Genomic DNA, 21,143 nt, shown 5'->3' with positions numbered 1-21,143 from the left:
ACAACGAGATTTCATTAGCGAAATTCTAAACCGTCAAGAAACCAATCATCACCTCCATGCACTTGTCCTATCACATTTCTTGCTTATAGGAGAGACACATTTGTAATTCATTTTCTTAGAGGGCTCAATGAATAATACTCAACTGTAAGATCAAATATTATGATGATGAAACTACTCCCATCTATTGATGAAGCCTTTTCTCTACTCTTGCAACAAGAACGACAAATTATTGGCAATGAGCAATTTGATTCAAAATCGTTAATTAATGCAGTTGATAGAAATTCCAGCTACACTCATTCTAATCAAGGTAGAAGCAGAGGGAGAGATGGAAGGGGAAGTCGAAATCGAAGCTTTGGTGGTAGATCACAGCCTAAATAGTCTTCCTTTTATGGCAAGATAGGCCATCTTGTTGATGTATGCTATAAGAAGCATGGAGTTCCTCTCCACATAAAGCAAAGAATGATACAGTCCGCTAATAGCCTCATTCTCAAGACTGATGATGCAGAAGACAGTGACGTGCTTGATCTGTACAAAGAAAGTGCTAACCCAAGCACATCTTTTACTTTGGAGCAGAAATAGGTTCTTCTAGCTCTCCTGCAACAAAATGGAGCCACCAATTATCACAATGTCAACCAATTTTCCCTTGTCATAGACACAAAGAATCAAAATAAAAATAACTTGGTCACTATACTTACTTTACAAAATCAAAATTCTACATATACATCTTGGATCATTGATATTGGTGCAACCATTCATGTCTCATACAACATTAACAATTTTTGTTCATATCACAAAATTAACCCAATTAGAATCAGATTACTAAACAAATCCATCTTAATTGCATCAATTTCTGGTATTGTCAAATTGTCAAACTCTCTTTATCTCACAAATGTTATATACCTTCCTGAGTTTGTACTAAATTTAGTTTCTGTGTCGGCCTTAATTACATCGATTTATTGTCAATTTATTTTTAATAAATTTGGATGTGAGGTTTATGACTACCATACAATGAAGATGGAGCAGCTGCTTTATATGAAATAAAGAACCCGATTATTCACATTTTGTAGCACAAGCTTCATGCATTGCATCACACACCACGCTATTGCCAAAGCTTGATGACACCACAATGTGGCACCTCAGGCTTGGTCACCTTCCTTTCAATAAATTGTACACTTTGTCACAATTGTATTCCTCTGTCCAAAAGCTCAAAATGAATAAAGATGTTATGCGTTCTCCATGTGATTCACATCATTATGCCAAACACAAGAAATCCATTTTTTAAGTGCTTCATAATCTAATTCTGCTTTAATTTAATACATATTGATATTTGGAGACCTATTCATGTCACATCCATCAATGACAATAAGTACTTTTTAACTCTAGTTGATGACCATAGTAGATTCACTTGAGTCTTTCCTATGAAACTAAGATCTGAATCTGCTTTGCTCATCCAATAATTTTTTCAGTTTGCAAACACTCAATTTGGAAGCAAAATTAAGTGTATTAGATCAGAAAATGGCAAAGAATTTCAACAACAACAATTTTATAGCTCAAAAGAAATTTTACACCAAAAATCATGTGTTGAAACTTTTCAACAAAATGATATTGTAAAAAAAAAACACCAACATCTCTTACAAGTGACTAGAGCTATACTATTCCACTCTTTAATACCAAACTGTTATTGGAACTTAGCTGTCCTATATGACACTGATATCATTAATTGCCTTCCAACTGAATTGCTTAAGAATAAATCCCCTTTTGATATTCTGTACAATACACAACCTGATTTTTTGAAATTTAAAGTTTTTAGAAGTCTAGTACACATTTCCATATTGACAAATCACAAAAGAAAATTGGACCCAAAGATTAAGAAATGTGTGTTTTTTGGGGTTTAAACCAGGAACCAAAGGGTTCTTAGTTTTAGATATTAGAACCAATGAAATCACATTATCAATTGATGCAATTTTTTATGAACATATTTTACTTTTAAAAAATTTTCAATCATCCACTAATAATCAAGATTTATCACAAGACTCAATAATTAATTCACCAACTGCCTGTAATACACATTTTCATCATTTTTCATCAAATACTCATAATCAGCATTTTTATAATTTTGACATCTTGTTTGATTACCATGATAAAGCACAACATACTCATTTAGGTTTAACACCCCCAATCATAACTTCTCATGACAATCACACTCAAGACTCATAAATCACTTACAATTCCCATGTTGCACCCACCAATGACACACAACATCCCAACATTAGAAGAACTAGTAGAGAAAGAAGAAAATCTCATACTTAAATGACTTTCATTGCTTTTAAACTTATGCAAAACTTCCAAGAACTATCCTTCTTTTTTACTAATAAAATAGGGGATGAAAAAGGACTCTTGCTTGGTTGAATAATACCTTCCTCAAGTATTTCCTAGACTATAGCCTTAATTTGATCCTTCTCACTATGAAGATAACGGTAAGGTTTAACTTTCACAGGGGCAACCCCTGGAATCAATGAAATGCTATGATCTTGGAGGCATTTTGGGGGTAAACCTGAAGGGTGTTGAAAAACCTTCACATATGCATGCAACAATGTTATGAGTTCAAGCTCCATTTGCTTTGACAGTTGAAAGGTAGGAGAGGATATATCGGGTGGTTGATATAATTCCAAGGTAAAGACCTTAACAATGGCATCCGTATGTAATAACCGTCTTATGTGATGAAATTGGGCCTGCTATGGTAATGCTGGTTTTTCACCATGCACCGTGACAAAATTTCCTTCACGTAGAAAGCAAATAAAAGATGCATCATAATCCATAATATGAGCTCGCAAATGCCTAAGCCAAGGTGTGCCAATGATTAAGTCACCACCCGCTACATGCAGCACAAATAGACCATGGAGTTAAACCTTGCAACCACCCATTGAAATTTCAACAGTAGGGATATATCCCTCCACAATCATAACAACAAAATTACCAGCCATTACCTTCGCCCCTGGTGTAGGTTGAATAGACAGATTTAGGAATTTGACAATTCGTGGTTGTATAAAATTGTCAGAACTACCTCCATCAATGAAGGCTTTAACTTCCAAGCCTTGAATGAGAGGATTGATGCAGATAATGGCTGTGCCTGAGGTCTCATGCATGGCATAGTAAGACAAGTGGTGAGCCATGACCCGTAACTCTAATTGCAGTAAGGAATTTTTCGTACCTACATCATCAGTATTAGGCTCAACAACACTTTGCTCTTCACCCTCATGAAGTTGATATACAACAAATGTTTGTTAGGACATTTGTGAAAGGTTGTGATCTTTTCATCATACCAAAAACACAAATCCTTCTCCCTTTTGGCCTAAAGTTCAGTAGGGGAGAGCTTCTTGCCTAGAGCCCGATTGGTACTAGTAGGGGGTCGAGGGTTTGGCGAGAGCAATGAAGGGGGTAAGGAGTTACGTTGCGGTGCTCTAAATTGGGTGCCGTTGGCAGGAGGCTGAGCACGATAAGAGCTAGGACCCCGGGTGTTTTGCGAAACTGTAGAGAATTTATCTTCATATAACCGGGCGAGACTCACAGCACATATCAAGGATAGGAGACATTGTGCCTTAAGCTTCCGTTTAATATCGGCTCGAAGCGCACTAATGAAGTAATCACCCAAAGCATATAGAGGGTCTATGTTAGTTCTATTAGCAAGAGTTACAAATTTATAATAGTAATCAGTTATTCACGAGAAAATTTAAAAGTAACGATCCAAACTCCAATTCGATTCCATGCTTCAACTAATTCTACGAATAAAATTGGCTTGTGCGTTTCGACAATTGAAACCACGGAACGGTCATACTGGACATGTGGATGGAAGCAACCTGATTTGCTCCTCCTCCGGAATGTGAAAAAAATCAAAATATTGATCCGTCGCAAAAATCCAACCTAGTTCATCTATGCCGTCGAATTTGGGAAGATCGAAGCTCAACCTTCAATATGTGGGTAGATTGCGCTAGATTGCACTGTGGATGGTCAGACCCCAAGTGCAAACCATGGTGTGAGTGTAATTCATGGAATGACTGCGGAAAGTGTTCATACCCTGGGTCGAGCTATCCGACCTGGGATGATTGATGACAAAGCGGACCGACTTCTTCATAAAGAACTCGGCCGAGTCAACAAGAGAGCCCAATAAAGGGCCCGGGTAGAGGAACACGACCCAAATCCTAAGGCAGCCCAAGCCTATAGAGATAAAGGCGATTCCGTTGAAGATACGCTGACCTCAACTCGAAGATAAAGATAAGATAAAGATAACTAACTTATCTTATCCAAAAGGTCACATCTCACCATTATAAATACACTGGAGCACCCAGGTATAACTCATACTCTGATTCTACTCAATACCTGCTTAATACCCTTCCTAACTTAAGTATCGGAGTCCCTTGCAAGTACCCTCCACCCTCCGGGGACAAAGGAATCAGCACCACCACCAGGACCAACAAGTCGGACACAACAGCTCCGGCCGTCTCCCACCAGCCGGACACGTTAGCACCGACCAGTACAGAAGATCTCGTCCGAGATCGACCTCAAGTTTCAGGTAACCCTCGGAACATTGGCACTGTTGCTGGGGATCCTGGAAGTCATCCCATCACCATGGCGGACGACCATGACAACGACCACAATCCAGGTCTGGAGGATCGAACACCGCACAAAAACGCGGATGTCACACTACAAAACACTCCGGAAACCAACAAAGACAAAGACTCACCAAATTCAGGGACAATAGAAGCACTCCTGGATCGTCTAAAACAACTGGAAAAAGAAACCCAACTACAACGGGAAATTGGAAGAGATCTCCAAAGAGAGGTGCGGCGATGTCGGGAGTTGGAAGAAAAACTACAGCAATTGGAAGCCGATCTCAAATCAAAAGCACCTCGGGCTAATCTCGAGGAAAATTCACGCAAAGAGCAAGACCCGTTCACCAGGGAAATCATGAAAACCAAAATTCCAAAAGACTTCAAGCTCCCGGATATGACCCTGTATGATGGCACCACGGATCCCAACCACCACCTCAGCAACTTCAGAAGTAGAATGTACCTTACTGACGCCCCAGATGCTGTTCGCTGCAAAGCTTTTCCAATAACTCTCACAAAGACAGCGATCCAATGGTTCGACAACCTACCCCCGAAGTCCATCTCAAGCTTTGATGACTTAGCTAAAAAATTCCTAGCCAGATTCTCCATTCAGAAAGATAAAGCCAAGCACGCCCCCAGTTTACTAGGCATCAAACAAGGAGATCGGGAGAGCCTCTGCAACTACATGGAGAGATTCAACAAAACATGCATGGACATACAAAGTTTACCAACGGAGGCCGCCATTATGGGACTCATCAATGGCCTACGAGAAGGACCTTTTAGCCAATCTATCTCAAAAAAGTACCCGACCTCCTTAGACGAAGTACAGGAACGAGCAGAAAAATACATCAACATGGAAGAAAACGCTCGGTTAGGAGAGACCTCAAAGTCAGGGGCCTCCTACCGAGACAGAGACAATGAATCCAAGAGAAAAGAAGATCGACAAGGGGAGAAAGTCAAAAAATACCATAATTTCACTCCTCTCAAGGCATCCTTGGTCGAGATATACAAAGAAGTCTGCCATACAGAAAAAATCCCCCAGTACGGCCACTTAAAGGCAAAAGAGGAGGAGAAAACCGGAAAGAATATTGTGAATACCATTGAGTTCGAGGACACTCCACAAACGAATGCTTCGACTTAAAAAATATCATAGAAAAATTGGTGAGAGAAGGAAAATTAGATCGATTCCTGGCCACCCGAGATGATGATCAAAGAAAGAGACGAAGGGATGAAGATACCGAACGAACAGAACGATCACCTCAGACACCAGAAAGACATGTCCACATGATACACGGCGGATTTACAGCAGGTGGGATCTCCAAATTCTCTCGCAAAAGATATCTCAAAGAAGTATATCAGGTCGAAGGAAAGGAGAAAGCACTCAACATTCCGGCAATTACATTCACTAAAGAGGACACATCTGGCATCATCACAGAACACGATGATCCCATGGTTATCACCATCATATTGACAAACGCCAACCTACACCGCACCTTAATAGACCAAGGGAGTTCTGCCGACATCTTATTCAAAACAGCCTTTGATAAACTCGGCTTGGAAGAAAAAGAACTTAAAGCATATCCAAACAGCCTGTTTGGGCTAGGAGATACCCCGGTTCGACCACTCGGATACAACCTTCAGAAAAGGAGACCAATCCAGGACCCTCAAAATAGACTACATCGTAGTCGATGTAAGTTCAGCTTACAACGCTCTCATAGGACGGACAACACTCAACCAACTCGGCGCAATAGTCTCGACTCCACACCTATGTATGAAGTTCCCAACCCCAAAAGGGATAGCCACGATAAAAGCAGACCAGAAGATGGCACGTCGCTGTTATAACGAAAGCCTAAATCTCAGAGGCAAAGGAGAAGAGTTCCACACAATCGAGCTAGGCGGAGTTCAACGACGAGAAGAACTTCGTCTCCAGCCAGAAGGCGAGATAGAAAAGATTCAGATCGGAGACACCTTGGAAAAAACAACCAATATCGGCACAATCCTAAAAGGAGATTTAAAAGAATTACTAATACAATTCTTGCAAGACAACGTCGATCTCTTCTCGTGGAAAGCCGCAGACATGCCAGGAATAGACCCTAAGCTAATGTGTCATAAGTTGGCAGTTTATCCAGGATCTCGACCGGTGCATCAGAGACAAAGAAAACTTGGGCCAGAGCGATCCCAAGCTGTGGATGAGCAAGTACAGGCACTACTGGAAGCCGGATTCATAAGAGAAGTCAAATATCCGCTATGGCTAGCCAACGTTTTCCTGGTGAAAAAATCAAATGGGAAGTGGCGAATGTGCACCGATTACACCGATCTCAACAAGGCTTGTCCAAAAGATCCATACCCACTCCCAAGTATTGGCGCTCTAGTCGATGCTTCCTCCGGATACAAATATCTCTCGTTTATGGACGCATACTCGGGGTACAATCAAATCCCCATGTATCCACCAGATCAAGAAAAGACCTCGTTCCTAACACCGAAAGCAAACTACTGCTACATTGTGATGCCTTTCGGTCTCAAGAACGCATGAGCTACTTATCAAAGGCTAATGAATAAAGTCTTCGCGGATTACATCGAAAAGATCATGGAAGTCTACGTGGACGACATGCTAATAAAAACACAAAGCGAAGAGACATTATTGTCCGACCTAGCCCAAGTGTTTGACACCATCAGGAAGCATGATATGCGACTCAATCCCACGAAATGCACCTTTGCAGTAGAAGCAGGCAAATTCTTAGGCTTCATGCTCACACAAAGAGGAATTGAAGCAAATCCAGATAAATGCCATGCCATACTCAACATGAGGAGCCCAACCTATGTCAAAGAAGTACAACAGCTCAACGGAAGATTGGCTTCCTTATCCCGGTTCTTAGCAGGAGCCGCGATAAGATCCCTTCCCTTCTATGCTACTTTAAGAAAGGGTAAACAATTCGAATGGACGACAGAGTGCGAACAAGCCTTCCAAAACGTTAAGAAGTTCTTAGGACAACCACATATCCTATCTCGACCACGAGAAGGAGAACCACTCATATTATATCTCGCAGTATGAAGCCAAGCAGTAGCATCAGCACTAGTTAGAGAAGACGAAAATGGACAACAACCCGTCTACTTCATTAGCAAAGCACTACAGGGATCCGAGCTGAACTACCAGAAAATAGAAAAATTTGCCTACACTCTCATTCCTATGGGCATATCGAACGACGCCACACTCCACCACAAAGGAATCCCCCTTCCGGTTAGCATACGGAATGGAGGCAATGATTCCAGTAGAAATTAAGGAAGGATCGCATAGAATAGTCCATTACAATGAGGGAGCAAACTCCCAACTTCAGAAGGAAGAGCTTGACCTACTACCTGAAATCCAAGAAAGAGCTCGGATCCGAGAAGAAGCTCTAAAGTACCGAGAAGTTTCGCTGAGAACGATCTCATCTTAATCCGAAATGACATTGGAACAACTCGACCCGGAGAAGGGAAGTTGGCAGCAAACTGGAAAGGACCCTACCGAGTCATAGAAGTATTTGGGAAGGGCTACTACAGAATGTCCGAGCTTAATAGACGAGAGCTTCCCCGATCATGGCACGCCTGCAACCTAAGAAGGTACTACAGTTAGAAAAGGTAAAGGATCTCACTAAATGGATGCGCTCTTTTTCCTGAAAAGGTTTTTTAATGAGGCACCAGGTCGAGACCTAGACCATACCCGACTTAAAGGGATGAGAAAATTCCCACATGTATATATTTGCATTTTTCTTTGAATAAAGTTTACTGAGATATTCTACAAGATTCCAAGACGCATTAATCTGAAGTATTCATCGTCCGATTATAAAGCAACAGGTCGGCAGAAAGTGAAAAACAAATTCACTGCACGACCACGATAAAGATAACCGTCCGATAAAGGTGAAAACGCGATTCACCTAAAGGACGATCTAAAGATACCAACCATTTTCTACAAATCGGCAAAGATGAACACAGAATAATGTAAGAAGTTATCGAAAGCAATCCAAAAAAGAACCTGACGAGGTCTTACAGATAGCTAATATAATAACTTAAAGACTGGCTGACGTTCGGAAGTCGGACCAAGTCAACCCAAGTTATAAGTAAACCCTGGAAAGAGGTCTGGCCAACCCTATTAAAGAGGATTACTTTAACTTAGAAGGGTCTGACATAACAAAGTCAGCCCAAAACAAAAAGTTATACAAGTAGTCTCTGAAAGAGATCTGACAAAGATCCAAGAAAGAGGACTACAAAAAATAACTTAAAGGAGACCGACATAACCAAGTCGGACTCCTACCACGAAAAAGTTATACAAGTAGTCCCTGAAAGAGATCGGACAAAGATCCAAGAAAGAGGACTACAAAAAATAACTTAAAGGAGACCGACATAACCAAGTCGGACTCCTACCACTAAAAAGTTATACAAGTAGTCCCTGAAAGAGATCTGACAAAGATCCAAGAAATAGGACTACAAAAAATAACTTAAAGGAGACCGACATAACCAAGTCAAACTCCTACCACTAAAAAGTTATCAAAGTAATCCCTGAAAGAGATCTGACAAAGATCCAAGAAAGAGGATTACAAAAATAACTGAAAGAGATCGACCTAACGAAATCGATCTCCTACAAATAAGTTATAAGAGTAATCCCTGAAAGAGACCTGACAAAGGTCCAAGAAAGAGGATTATAGAAATAACTTAAAGGGGGACCAGCGCAAAAGAACCACCAAGAAACAAGTTGGACCCATAAGTCACAACCTCAAAGGATCCAAGCTACAAACAATAAAACAAAGTAATCCGAGGAGGTCGAGATACAAGATTTCAAACATCAGTAGAAAACTGAAAAGATGCCAAGTCAAAAAACTACCACTGTTACTCTACAAAAGTTATAAGGCCCGGAAGGCCACCAAAACCTACCGTGAAGGGATAGCGGGCTACCTTTTGTTTTTCAAAATAAAAAGTTGCTAAACAAGCAACTAGGAAATGTCAGCAATTAAATAAAAAGTTTTAAAAAGCCCACAAGCGGGCCAACTACATATCCAGAAAGAGATCAGCAAACATCAGGAGCCTTCTTGGCAGCATCAGGGCAAGGAGAAGGAGGACGAGTCTGAATCGGCACAGCGTCCACAGCCCCATCCTCCCGGTTCAGAATCTGGCAATCCGAGTCAGGCGCAACCGGAGGAGCAGAAGAAGTCGACACTTTGGCAGAGGATGCAGGGGGAGGAGCAACCTCATCATCATCACCCTCATCATCAGAGACAATCTTGCCATCCCTGACAACATTATCCAGGCTAAAGAGGGTGAGATCGGCTTCGGGAGCAATAACTCGAACTTGCTCCTTCAAGTTCTCGTAAGCAGCAGTCACGCTGCCAACGAGATGACCTTGGAGCTCAGCATAGTCTTCTCGGGCATTGTCGAGCTCCCCCATCCGGCGCGTTCCCTCCCGATAAGATGTAACGTAACGCTCCTTATGCATCATGGCTATGTCCTCCGCCAACCTCAAAGAAGCAGCCAGTGCTTGAGAACTCACCTTCTTGTTCTCTAAATCCTTCTCCATCTTGGCTACCTTCACCTCAAGTTCCTCCTTCAGCCCCCTCATCCGGTCGAACTCTTGTTTTGCCTCCTCCATAAATGCTTTGCTGGCATGGAGAGGGAGATTCTGAGCAGTCCGATATATGGCAGCCGCCATATACGCCATCTTTACGTGATTTTGGGCCATAAATTCCAAGTGACGGAGGATGGACACGTCGTCCATGGAAAGGGCACCATAGGGACCGATCTGCTGATCCACAAATTCAATGGCATTAAAATCAGGAGCATCGAGGTCGAAGGGCTCAGCTATTTTTTGTTTTTTTTTATTGGGAGGAGCAACAGATGGAGCGGTAGAAGTAGGATGAGGATCCACCAATCGGACTCGGGGTGTAGGGATCACCTTCTTCACCCCAGGGGAACTCGGCACGGATGGCTTCTCGCGCACTTGGGAGGACCCCTCCCCAGCCGCCTTGGCCGCAATGTTTCTGGCGGCAGTCGCCCTCTGCGCCCTCTTAAAAGCTTTCATAGATTCATTGTTCTTCATTGCCTCTGCAAATAAAACAGAAATCAAGCTACAAGTCGGACAAGTCAGAAAGACAGCTACAAGCAACATAAACAGATAATAAAGGAAACACAAGATACCCAGTTCAATTTGAAAAAGAGCAGGATTGGTTAGAAATTTCTTTGTGTCAAGATGGGGAGGTTGACCCCAACGTTCTTCCAAGACTGTCACAAAAGCTCGCTCAGCCTCATCTAACATTTCCCACGAATATCTGGAGACCCTCACATCTTTTTGCCATTCCAAAGGAAAAGCAGGTTCGTCCTTTTCATCCAGAAAAAAGGGCCGAGCTCCTTCAACAGCTCGGACCTTGAAAAAGTAGTTTTTAAAATCACGGAATAACTCGTCAAACATGGAAAATACCTTCTTTCCTTGGGTAGAACGAAAGGAGACCCAAGCCGACTTCTTTTTTACCACACCAGGCTTAGTCAAGACAAACAGATAGAAAAAGAGAGATTGGGAAGCAGGAATACCAAAACCATTGCACAACAATTGGAAAATTTTTTATGAAACCCCAGGAATTGGGGTGAAGTTGAGAGGGGACAACATTACAGGACCATAACAAGTCGGTTTCAAATTGAGTAAAAGGAAGGGTAATACCCAGCGGACCGAAGAAAAAATCATAAACATAAAAGAAAGGGCGATCATCAACAACCCGAGTAGAAAAGCAGACTCTCTCGTCAGAAGAGGGAGGAATAAGCTCGTAGTTCTTCTCATCACTGGATTTACTACAAACACTATGAAACTGCCTAAGCTGCGCACAAAACTCAGAATTAACCAGAGAGACACACATAAGAACCATCGAGTCCACCCAATCGGCTATACCTTCAGGAACCTGGGAAGGCATCTCTACAACGTTATTTCGGGAAGACATGAGGCCAACTAAATCCTACAAAAAGAAAAGAAGTAAGGATTACTCAAAAACATCTCGGACAAGGGGCAAAACATCTCGACGAGCGAATACACAGAAAAGGAAAAACCCCAAGACTCAAACTAAAAGTCCTGGGACATCCTTTGGAGGCAGTAACAAAGCAAGGAGAAAGACAAAACACAAACAAAATAGAAAGTCATATTCCTACAGTCTATGAGCAAGAAACAAACATACCAGGCAAAAAGAGTCAAAGATGCAACCTTTTTTCAGAAACAAACAAAATTATCATTCCAAAGCTTCAAAATCAAAAGCATTTCACAACATGCAAAAGCCCTAAAGGTATCAAGCAACGGGAAAAGCGAAAAGGACCATGCAAAAGACGAAGAAATTACGAGACGCACAGTGATCAGGCATAGCAAAAAACAGAAAAGATCCAATCTTTTCCCAATCAAGATAAAAACTTTCTCAAAATAGACACAAAAATGGCGTAGAGGGAGGAAGAAAGAAGAACCAAACTAGGAAAAATGAGAGAAAGCTGCGAAGAAAAGCAGAGGAGCGGAAGGCAAAATCCAGAATCACCCCTTCTACCACGAAAAAGCAAAGTCACAAAGCAACGTCGCTAGGCTGAAACGCGAAAACTACAGGCGGAGGCTTCAGAAAAGTCAAAAGGAAAAAGTTGAAAGTGAGAAAGTAAAGGGAGAAGTTACGAAGAAGAAGTGAAGAAGAGAAACCGTTTCTGATAGAGAAAATCAAAATAAAAACCAAGAGAAAATGAGGGCAATCAATGCCAATTAAATGCGGATATTAAAACCGCTTGCGTTCCCAAAAAAGCGCTGATATAAAAGCGCACACTTTTAGAGAAAATTGTTCTACATTCAAAAGCTGCTTCAAAAAGGAGTCGACAAAATGCTTGAGTTCGGTTTCACTAGAGAAGGACCGAAGTCAAGGACTCGACCTCGACAAAGAAGACCAAGCTCAAGCAGGGGCACTGTTTATACCCTAGGTCGAGCTATCCGACCTGGGATGATCGACGACAAAGCGACCGACCTCTTCAGGTCAAGCGGACCGACTTCTTCATAAAGAACTCGGCCGAGTCAACAAGAGAGCCCAATAAAGGGCCCGGGTAGAGGAACACGACCCAAATCCTAAGGCAGCCCAAGCCTATAGAGATAAAGGCGGTTCCGTTGAAGATACGCTGACCTCAACTCGAAGATAAAGATAAGATAAAGATGACTAACTTATCTTATCCAAAAGGTCACATCTCACCATTATAAATACACTGGAGCACCCAGGTATAACTCATACTCTGATTCTACTCAATACCTGCTTAATACCCTTGCTAACTTAAGCATCGGAGTCCCTTGCAGGTACCCCCACCCTCCGGGGATAAAGGAATCAGCACCACCACCAAGTCTAACAAGTCGGACACAACAGCTCCGGCCGTCTCCCACCAGCCGGACACGTTAGCACCGACCAGTACAGAAGATCTCGTCCGAGATCGACCTCCAGTTTCAGGTAACCCTCGGAACAGAAAGGGTCAGTGAGAATTTGTAACTCACCCTTCCATTACTCGTGTGTGTTCGCCTTGGGACTCCTCCATCACCAACTCAAGCATTTGGAATAAGCGCTTTGATGTATGTCTCCATATTCTTCAAGTGAGTGCTATCCGCCATTTTCATTGTCAATGAGAGCACCAAATAGAAGGGTGAAAATTAACAGAACAGAGAAGAAATGGAATATTATTGCCACAAGAGAAGTATATTAGTCATAGTTATAAAAATTGAACTGGATCTCTTGGACCTCTTTATACTGTATAGCCCCTTGCCACTAAGTTATGTTATTCCTGGTTATTTTATATGCTACTTATTAATTATATAGTAAAATCGTATAATAATTTTTTAAATATTATTTTAATTTTATACTCACTTATATTTAAATTAATTATATTTTTTATTATTTATAATCATTAATATAAATGTTATTAAACTTGTATAAATAAAAAATATTAAATATTTTTATTAATTAGAATATAATTATTTTTTATGATTATATGATATTTATTAGTATTATTTTTCAATAAATACATACAGTATATAATAATATAATAAATATAAAAATATTTTAATATAAAAATAAAATTAAAAATATTTATTATGAAAAAATATTAGAATTTTATATACTTATTTAATAATAACCATATTATAATTTGTTGATTATAATTTGTTGAGATTTGATTATTTTTAAAATATTAGTAAAGAGATATGTATTTTAAATTTTAATTTTAGGTTTTTGATTATTTTATATTTTTATTTATATGGGATCGGTTATGTCAGTTCAACTAATAACTCATCGATTGAAATAATAAATCAATAAACCAATAATTTGACCGGTTCGATCACTGCTTCGGTTCTGGTAAATATACTATGAGTTACAGATAATTAAAAAAAGGAAAAAATAAAATGCTGTAAATTATAACTTGCAGGAAAAGAAAGTAATATAACAGTAAAGTATGAAGGTTATGTGAGGAATAGAAAAAATTCAGGGACCCATCATCATGCATGAGAACCTATCATAGAAGAAAGGAGGAGAATTGTTAGAAGATAGCCAAGAAATGGAGAAGAAGAATAAAAGAAAGAGAAAAAAAAGGCCATAATAGAATTTGTCAGAGAGGAGAAGGAGCAATACCAGTAATTTGTTGTCAAGCATAGTCTTGCAGCCTCCTATTTAACATTCTCTCTATTGCTTTTCCTAGCACCTGAATTGCTTAGATCAACTGCCATGTGTCTCTTGCATTCAACTGATCTTTTCTCATTAATTAGTTCCTTGCTATTTCCATTTTTGCCTTCAACAATCTCATCGGCAATAATTTTCTTCCTTGCTACTATCTATAGAATTCTATTAGCTTTGACATTCTTAGTTCATTCTACAGAAATAAAAATTTTTGTAAACTTTATCTGATACATATATTTAGCATAAAAAATGACATAAATTTAAAGAGTGAAACTGAGTTGAAACAGATATAAGAAAGCAACTTATGTCGCTGCCAAATTTTTGCTTTAGAGTATTGAGGTCTAAGATTAATTTTATTGCCGCTATAAAATCTTTTTGCCATTCTTCCGATTGATTTTGTTATTTACTTGTTTAGATCATTCAACTTCTCTCACCTCTGCCAATCCCACATTATTACCTTCTCAACCTAATAGATTTTTTGGGCTACCAATATGTTCATTCAATGCTTCGCCGAATAAAAATCAATGATAGATTCAGGACACTTACTGCTGTTCTAATATCCTATATATGGTTAGTCTTACAAACATTTGCTTATCAAATCTTGTTTGGAGTTTGACAATGAAGTATGCAAGCATATGTCATTAGAATTTGTTTGGACGTTATTTTTAAAAAAAGATTTTTTTTAAAATGATATTTTTTTAAAAGATTTTTTATAAAAATAAAAGTGATTTTATGTTTGGATATTTCATACAAAAAATTTATTTTTATCTATCAATTATGTTTAGATAAAATAAGATAAAAATATTTTTTTGTTCATTTATTATGTGAAAAATATCTTTTTTTAGTAAAAAATATATAAATTGTAACTTCTCAAAAAAATTATTTTTTTTTATTTTTCTAGTGCTTTTTACTATTAAAAATTTGTCAAATATATTTAAAAAAAAATTTATCGATTTAATGGCGTCCAAACAAGCACGAATAAACATAAATAAAACCTTTAACATTTCCATGACTAAAATCATATAAATTCATTATAATTAGAGTATTACTGTATTAGTATATGCTTAAATATGCTAACTATTATGCGATTTCTTGTTTTCTTTCTTCTTCTTCCCCCCTCCCCCTCCCCCTCCCCCTCTTTTTTTCGAAATCATACAGAAATTATTTAGTACAAATTATGCAAAGATTCCTGAATGATCCATTTCTTTGGTTACAAGATCAGTCACTTGACTTTTATGCAATGTGTTCTTACTGGAACTCAAATCTTCTGCCATAATATAAAGATTTATCCTAAGCTATATGCTTATTTATTTATTTTCCTTGGTAATTATATTTTTAACAGCCAGGAAGTATGATATCTATCTGGTGAATGATCCAAAGTTGAAAGTTGCTTAACTTTCTCTGTTCTATCCCCAATTCTAGATGCTTACTTCCTCTGCTCATAACATACATCTTGTTGCAAGTCTAGGGACACATTGACCCCATTCATTTCATATTTTATGAAATTGACAATTCCATTCAGTGTTGTTCTAGATGTTAAATTAATGAAATAATCAACCTCTTGAAAGAAAAATATTTGTTATCAATGAGTAATGTGAATATTGCAATTGTCGGAAATCAAGTAAGGAATCATCATCATCATTCATCTAATCGTAAAAGATACAATAACACAGTAATTTCAGTGAAACTTAGATAACGTAAATTCATGATTACTCACAAAAATTCAGGATCGTTTATAGTTAGCATAGCACTTCCCCATGCATGCCAAAATCTCCCAGATGTCACCTCTGTGCTTTCTCAGACATGAGTCCAGACACTTATCTAGTTTTGTTTCATCATCATATGAAATATAATTAGATTTATCCTGGAATTCAGCAATGCCATAATAAACAATCGCTCCTATCATTAACATTGTTGATAATGCATTTCTCACAATATTTCTACCCATGTTTCTAGCTTGATCCTTATACTGAGACTGGTTCCTTACCAATATATATAAACAAAAAAAGGAAAAATTCTCATAATAGCTTAAGTGTTAATTTAGAGGGGATGCTCCCATAAAACGTCTTTTTTAAAGATATTTACGTGTCGCATTATTATTGGATGTATTAATAAATCGGTTATTTTTAAATTTCTTAACAAATTAAAAAAAATTAATTTTTTTTATAACAATAACAATAAACCCAAAATTTTTTTAAAGATTTAATTGTATTTTTAAATTTTTAAGAATTTAAATGTCTGCAAAACAAAAAGTTAGGAATATATTTATCTTTTTATCAAAAAATTTAAAGATATTCAGTTTAGATGGTAAAATTCGATCGGATCAAATCGGATCTAATAATTATAATGCAAATAATTAGATTTATTATTGTTGCTATAATAAACCGATTTTATTCTGATTTATTAAAAAATAAATTTTAATTAATTTAATAAAAATATCTAATAATAATATAATATATATGAACATCTTAAAAAAAATTAATATATAATTTAGAATAGTTTATTATTATTATTTTTTTTTTCGGTCATATACTGGCACACATTTCCACTCTCCCACACACACTAATTTCAACTACAACCGAGCTTTTGTTGGATATCGATGTGGTAATTTAAGAGGCCAATACATCAGCCACTCTTACCCATGTCTCGGCCACGAATAGTTTATTATTTCGGTTAAGTTTAAATGTCTTTTGAATTTGATGAATATTCGTTATATAATGATTCTATTTAATTATATTTGTTGTCATATATCGTATTGAATATTAAATATAAGCCACTATTTACAATCAACTGAAAAGCTGCATACTTGATAGACAGAAGAACGCATGCAACATATAATATAGTTAAGGCGAATTAATTAATTAATTAATTACTTCAATTAAAGGCGAGATCCAACTATAGTCTTTTATGTCGTGTAACCTTAGATGCTTTTTTTTTATCGTATCAAATATAAATATTCATATATGATAATCAACTTTGATATGGAGTAGTGATAGATTCAGAAATTTTAAATAATTGGAATAAATATATAGCATATAAAAATAATAAAAAAATCTTATAAATATATTAAATATATAAAATAAATAATATGAAAATATTAAATATTAAATACTTTTTATTTATTTATTATTAATATTAATATATTAATAAGAAATAATATAATTATTAATTTATCTTTTTATAAATTAAATATATAATAATAATAATAATAATAATAATAAATGAAATTAATAATCAAGATATAAATAGATTATTTTTTAATTAATAATAAAAGTAAAACATATTTTTTTATGAATTATGTACGATAAATAGTATTTAAAAAAAATATGTATTAAATTTCTCATCATATCTTCATTATATATTTTATAAATTATTTAATAATTATTTAATAAAAGAAAGACAAAAATTAATTTCAAATAATAATAATAATAATAATAATAGAGTTAGTTATTTAAATAGATAAAAATACAAAATACGTCAATGTTTTAATTTATTTAGATAGATAAAAATACAAAATATGTTAATATTTTAATTGATTTTTATTTTAATTTATGTTTGAGAACTAATTATCAAAATAGATATTTAATACAAAATTTTTCAATTTACTAGTAAATAATGCTACAATAATATTTTTTATTATGATTTAATATATAATTTTATCTTATATTTTTAGATATAAATTAAAATTTAATTTTAATGTATTGATAGTGTAAAATATTTTATATAATTGTTCAATTACGTCTATTTATTTTAGATGATCCTTTAGATGTATACAATTAATATAAAATATAATTTTTATGATATAATATTATATAATTAAATATATGTGTAAAACTACTTTATATTAATAGTGTATCAAAATTTAATTCTAAAAGTTTAGAAATATATATAAGATAAATATTTTGACACAAAATTAATATGTATTTAAAATGCTAGTGGGGCACGTCCTCATAACTTAACACATGCATTCGTTTTTGTTCAGGGGCGGAGCTAGGCTAACTATTTAGGGGGGGCGGTGTTATAATTTATATTACTATTTCTAATGATAAAATTAAAAAAATATATATATATATATAATCTCAATCAAAATAAGACAATAATATATAAAAATTACTACTTACAGTTTTGTATCATGAAAAGGCTATTCGACGTTTTTTTCTATTTTCAAAATCATCTATAATTGAATTTGTGTCAAAAATAGCTGCTAATTCTTTTTCTATATAGATGACCAAATTGTCTGCAAGAAATTCATCAGCCATCTTACTTCGGAGTCTTGTCTTAACAATTTTCATTGCTGAAAAAGCTCTTTCTGTTGTTGCTGTAGACACTGGTAGAGTCAAAACAAGACGTATTAATCTATCAACCATGTGATAAGTTCTTGATTTTTCCGTTTCTTGCAACTTGTTGCACAATTCAGAAAGTGTACCAATGCCTTTCAAATGATTTGGTATATCATGCTGATAATGTTGCAACTGAGATTTCAAAATATTTAGCTCATTAGAAGGAAAGTCAAGGGGATAAAACTTCTCTGCTAACTTGCTGATTTCTTCAATATTGAATGATTTGAAATTGTCCTTAGGATCCAAAGCACAACTCAAAGTCAAAAGCTCTATTGTTTGCTCATTAAATCTACTATTCAGCTCTTGTATTTGAGAGCCAATTGTTGCCAAGAATACATCTATTCGATAATGATGCTCAACTGTCACACTTGGTTGAAGAGATCGACCTCTTCCAAAAACATATTGTGCACTCATATTAGGGACTTCAATTTCATGTTTTTCACAAAAATCTTTAACATTTGCAAAAAAATTGCACCATCCACCATCTCTTAATTGTTGAAGAAGTAACTTTGATGTAGAAACAATATGCATTGCATTAAGAATATCTTGAGATTGTTGTTGCAGTGCTTGGCAAAGGACATTAGTGATTCCCATAATCTCTTTCATCAAGTGCAAAGTGAAAACAAATTCAAATGACAATAATATTTTACTAACACCATAAGCCTCACCTCTTTGTGCATAAGTTGTCCCGTCTTCAATGATATTATTGAGAACAATATTGGTAGCAGTAAACATTTTTACCAAACTGCAAATAGAATTAAAGTGAGAGCTCCATCGAGTATCCCCAGCTCTTTGTAAAGTGCTTATTTGATTCGCACCTTTGCCTGTTTCTAATTCATTTTGAGCAACCAAGTTTGCATTTTCAATTGCTTGAGCTTCTTGTAATTGATCATGTCTTTTTGGAGAAGCACTAACAATAGTGACAATAGAGTTTAATTGAGTAAAAAATTCATGAATTTGAAGTACCTCTCTTGAAGCTGCCACCAATGCTAATTGTAACCTATGAGCAAAACAATGCACATAGTATGCTTGTGAAGAATCTTTAAGAAACAAAGCTTGCAAACCATTCCACTCACCCCGCATGTTGCTAGCACCATCATACCCTTGACCCCTAATATTTTCAACTTGGAGATTATAATGAGAAAGGACAGAAATCAATTCTTTCTTTAAAGTTGTTGCACAAGTATCAGTGACATGCACAAGATCAAAAAATCTCTCTTTAACAAAACCATCTAGAGTAACAAATCTCAAAACAATGGCCATTTGCTCCTTTTTAGATTCATCTCTAGCTTCATCAACAATAATACAAAATTTGGCATCTCCAATCTCTTCTCTAATTGAATTTCTCACCTTAGTAGCAAGAATATGTAGAATTTCTTTTTGGACATCATTTGAAGTATACTTAGCATTTTTTGGAGCATTTTCCAAAACATTCTGTTTCACTCTTTCATTGTAAGATCCCAAAAATTTTAATATTTCCAAAAAGTTATCTCTGTTGCTTGAACTTTGGCTTTCATCATGTCCTCTGTATGCACAACCTTGAAATGTCAACCATCTAATGCAATCTATAGATGCTCCTAGTCGAATTCGATTCTTTTCAATCTCTTCTGATGTTTGCTTATGAAGAAGTCTGTCAATATGTTGTGATTGTTTCATCAAATCATCACATGATTTCAGCGCCTTATGATGGAATGAGTTAGGACCTTTGCCAATGTGATTCAAAAGAGCACATTCTTTTCCACTATTTACTTTCTTCCAATTCCTGAAACCATTCTCAATAAAAGCATTTGAACCCGTATTGATTGAAGGTTCCTTAGCAAAAAGAAAGCACGGAAAACAATATATAGCATCATCTTCTATAGAATATTCTAACCAAGATGGGAACAATTTAAACCATGAAGCTTGAAAGCGACGATGACTTTTATCACCAGAAAATGGATAATTATCAAGAATTGGCTGATTTGGCCCAACTTTAATATAAGCCCGACGGATTTCATCTCTTTTATTTGGAGGAAACTTCCAAATCATTGGTCGCATTCCAGGATCTCTTTCCAAACGAAAAACATCCAGTTGATTTGGAAGAAGTCGTGGACGCTTTGAGCTATTCAATGAAGAACTTGAAGTAATGAAATTTGATGACCCCTCAAGTATTGGAGTAGTAATAGTAGAAGCATCTTCATTCTCTTGATCTTTTCTTTTAAAAAATGTATCAATGGTTTTGAACTTACTCATAATTCAAATGGCCAAATAAGTTCCTATAATTTAAAATATATTTAGCAAAAAGTATAAATTACAGTCTAAATCTTTATAAAATATAAAAATTATATTTCAATTTAAAATAAAATATTAAAATTCAGAACAATAATACTAACATCTTAGTATAAATAATATAAAATTGTAATTAAATAGTTAACTAATAAAAAAAACTAAATATACAAACTAACATATAATAACATAAACTTAATTAACAAATAATAATAAATTAACTAATTAAGTAAATAACTAAATATATA

At 36.1% G+C, this 21,143-nt stretch overlaps 1 protein-coding gene across 1 annotated transcript; it reads right to left on the bottom strand.

The window, feature by feature from the left end:
* Positions 1-18,420: 18,420 nt before the first annotated feature.
* LOC130966907 (uncharacterized) lies at positions 18,421-20,862 on the bottom strand. Its single transcript, XM_057891727.1, has one exon. The coding sequence runs from the start codon at positions 20,860-20,862 to the stop codon at positions 18,421-18,423; it is 2,442 nt and encodes an 813-aa protein (XP_057747710.1).
* Between the last annotated feature and the right edge of the window lie 281 nt (positions 20,863-21,143).

This window comes from Arachis stenosperma, chromosome 3 (assembly GCF_014773155.1).
Source record: "Arachis stenosperma cultivar V10309 chromosome 3, arast.V10309.gnm1.PFL2, whole genome shotgun sequence".
NCBI classification, from domain to species: Eukaryota; Viridiplantae; Streptophyta; class Magnoliopsida; order Fabales; family Fabaceae; genus Arachis; species Arachis stenosperma.
This window is presented reverse-complemented; position numbering and strand designations above follow the sequence as displayed.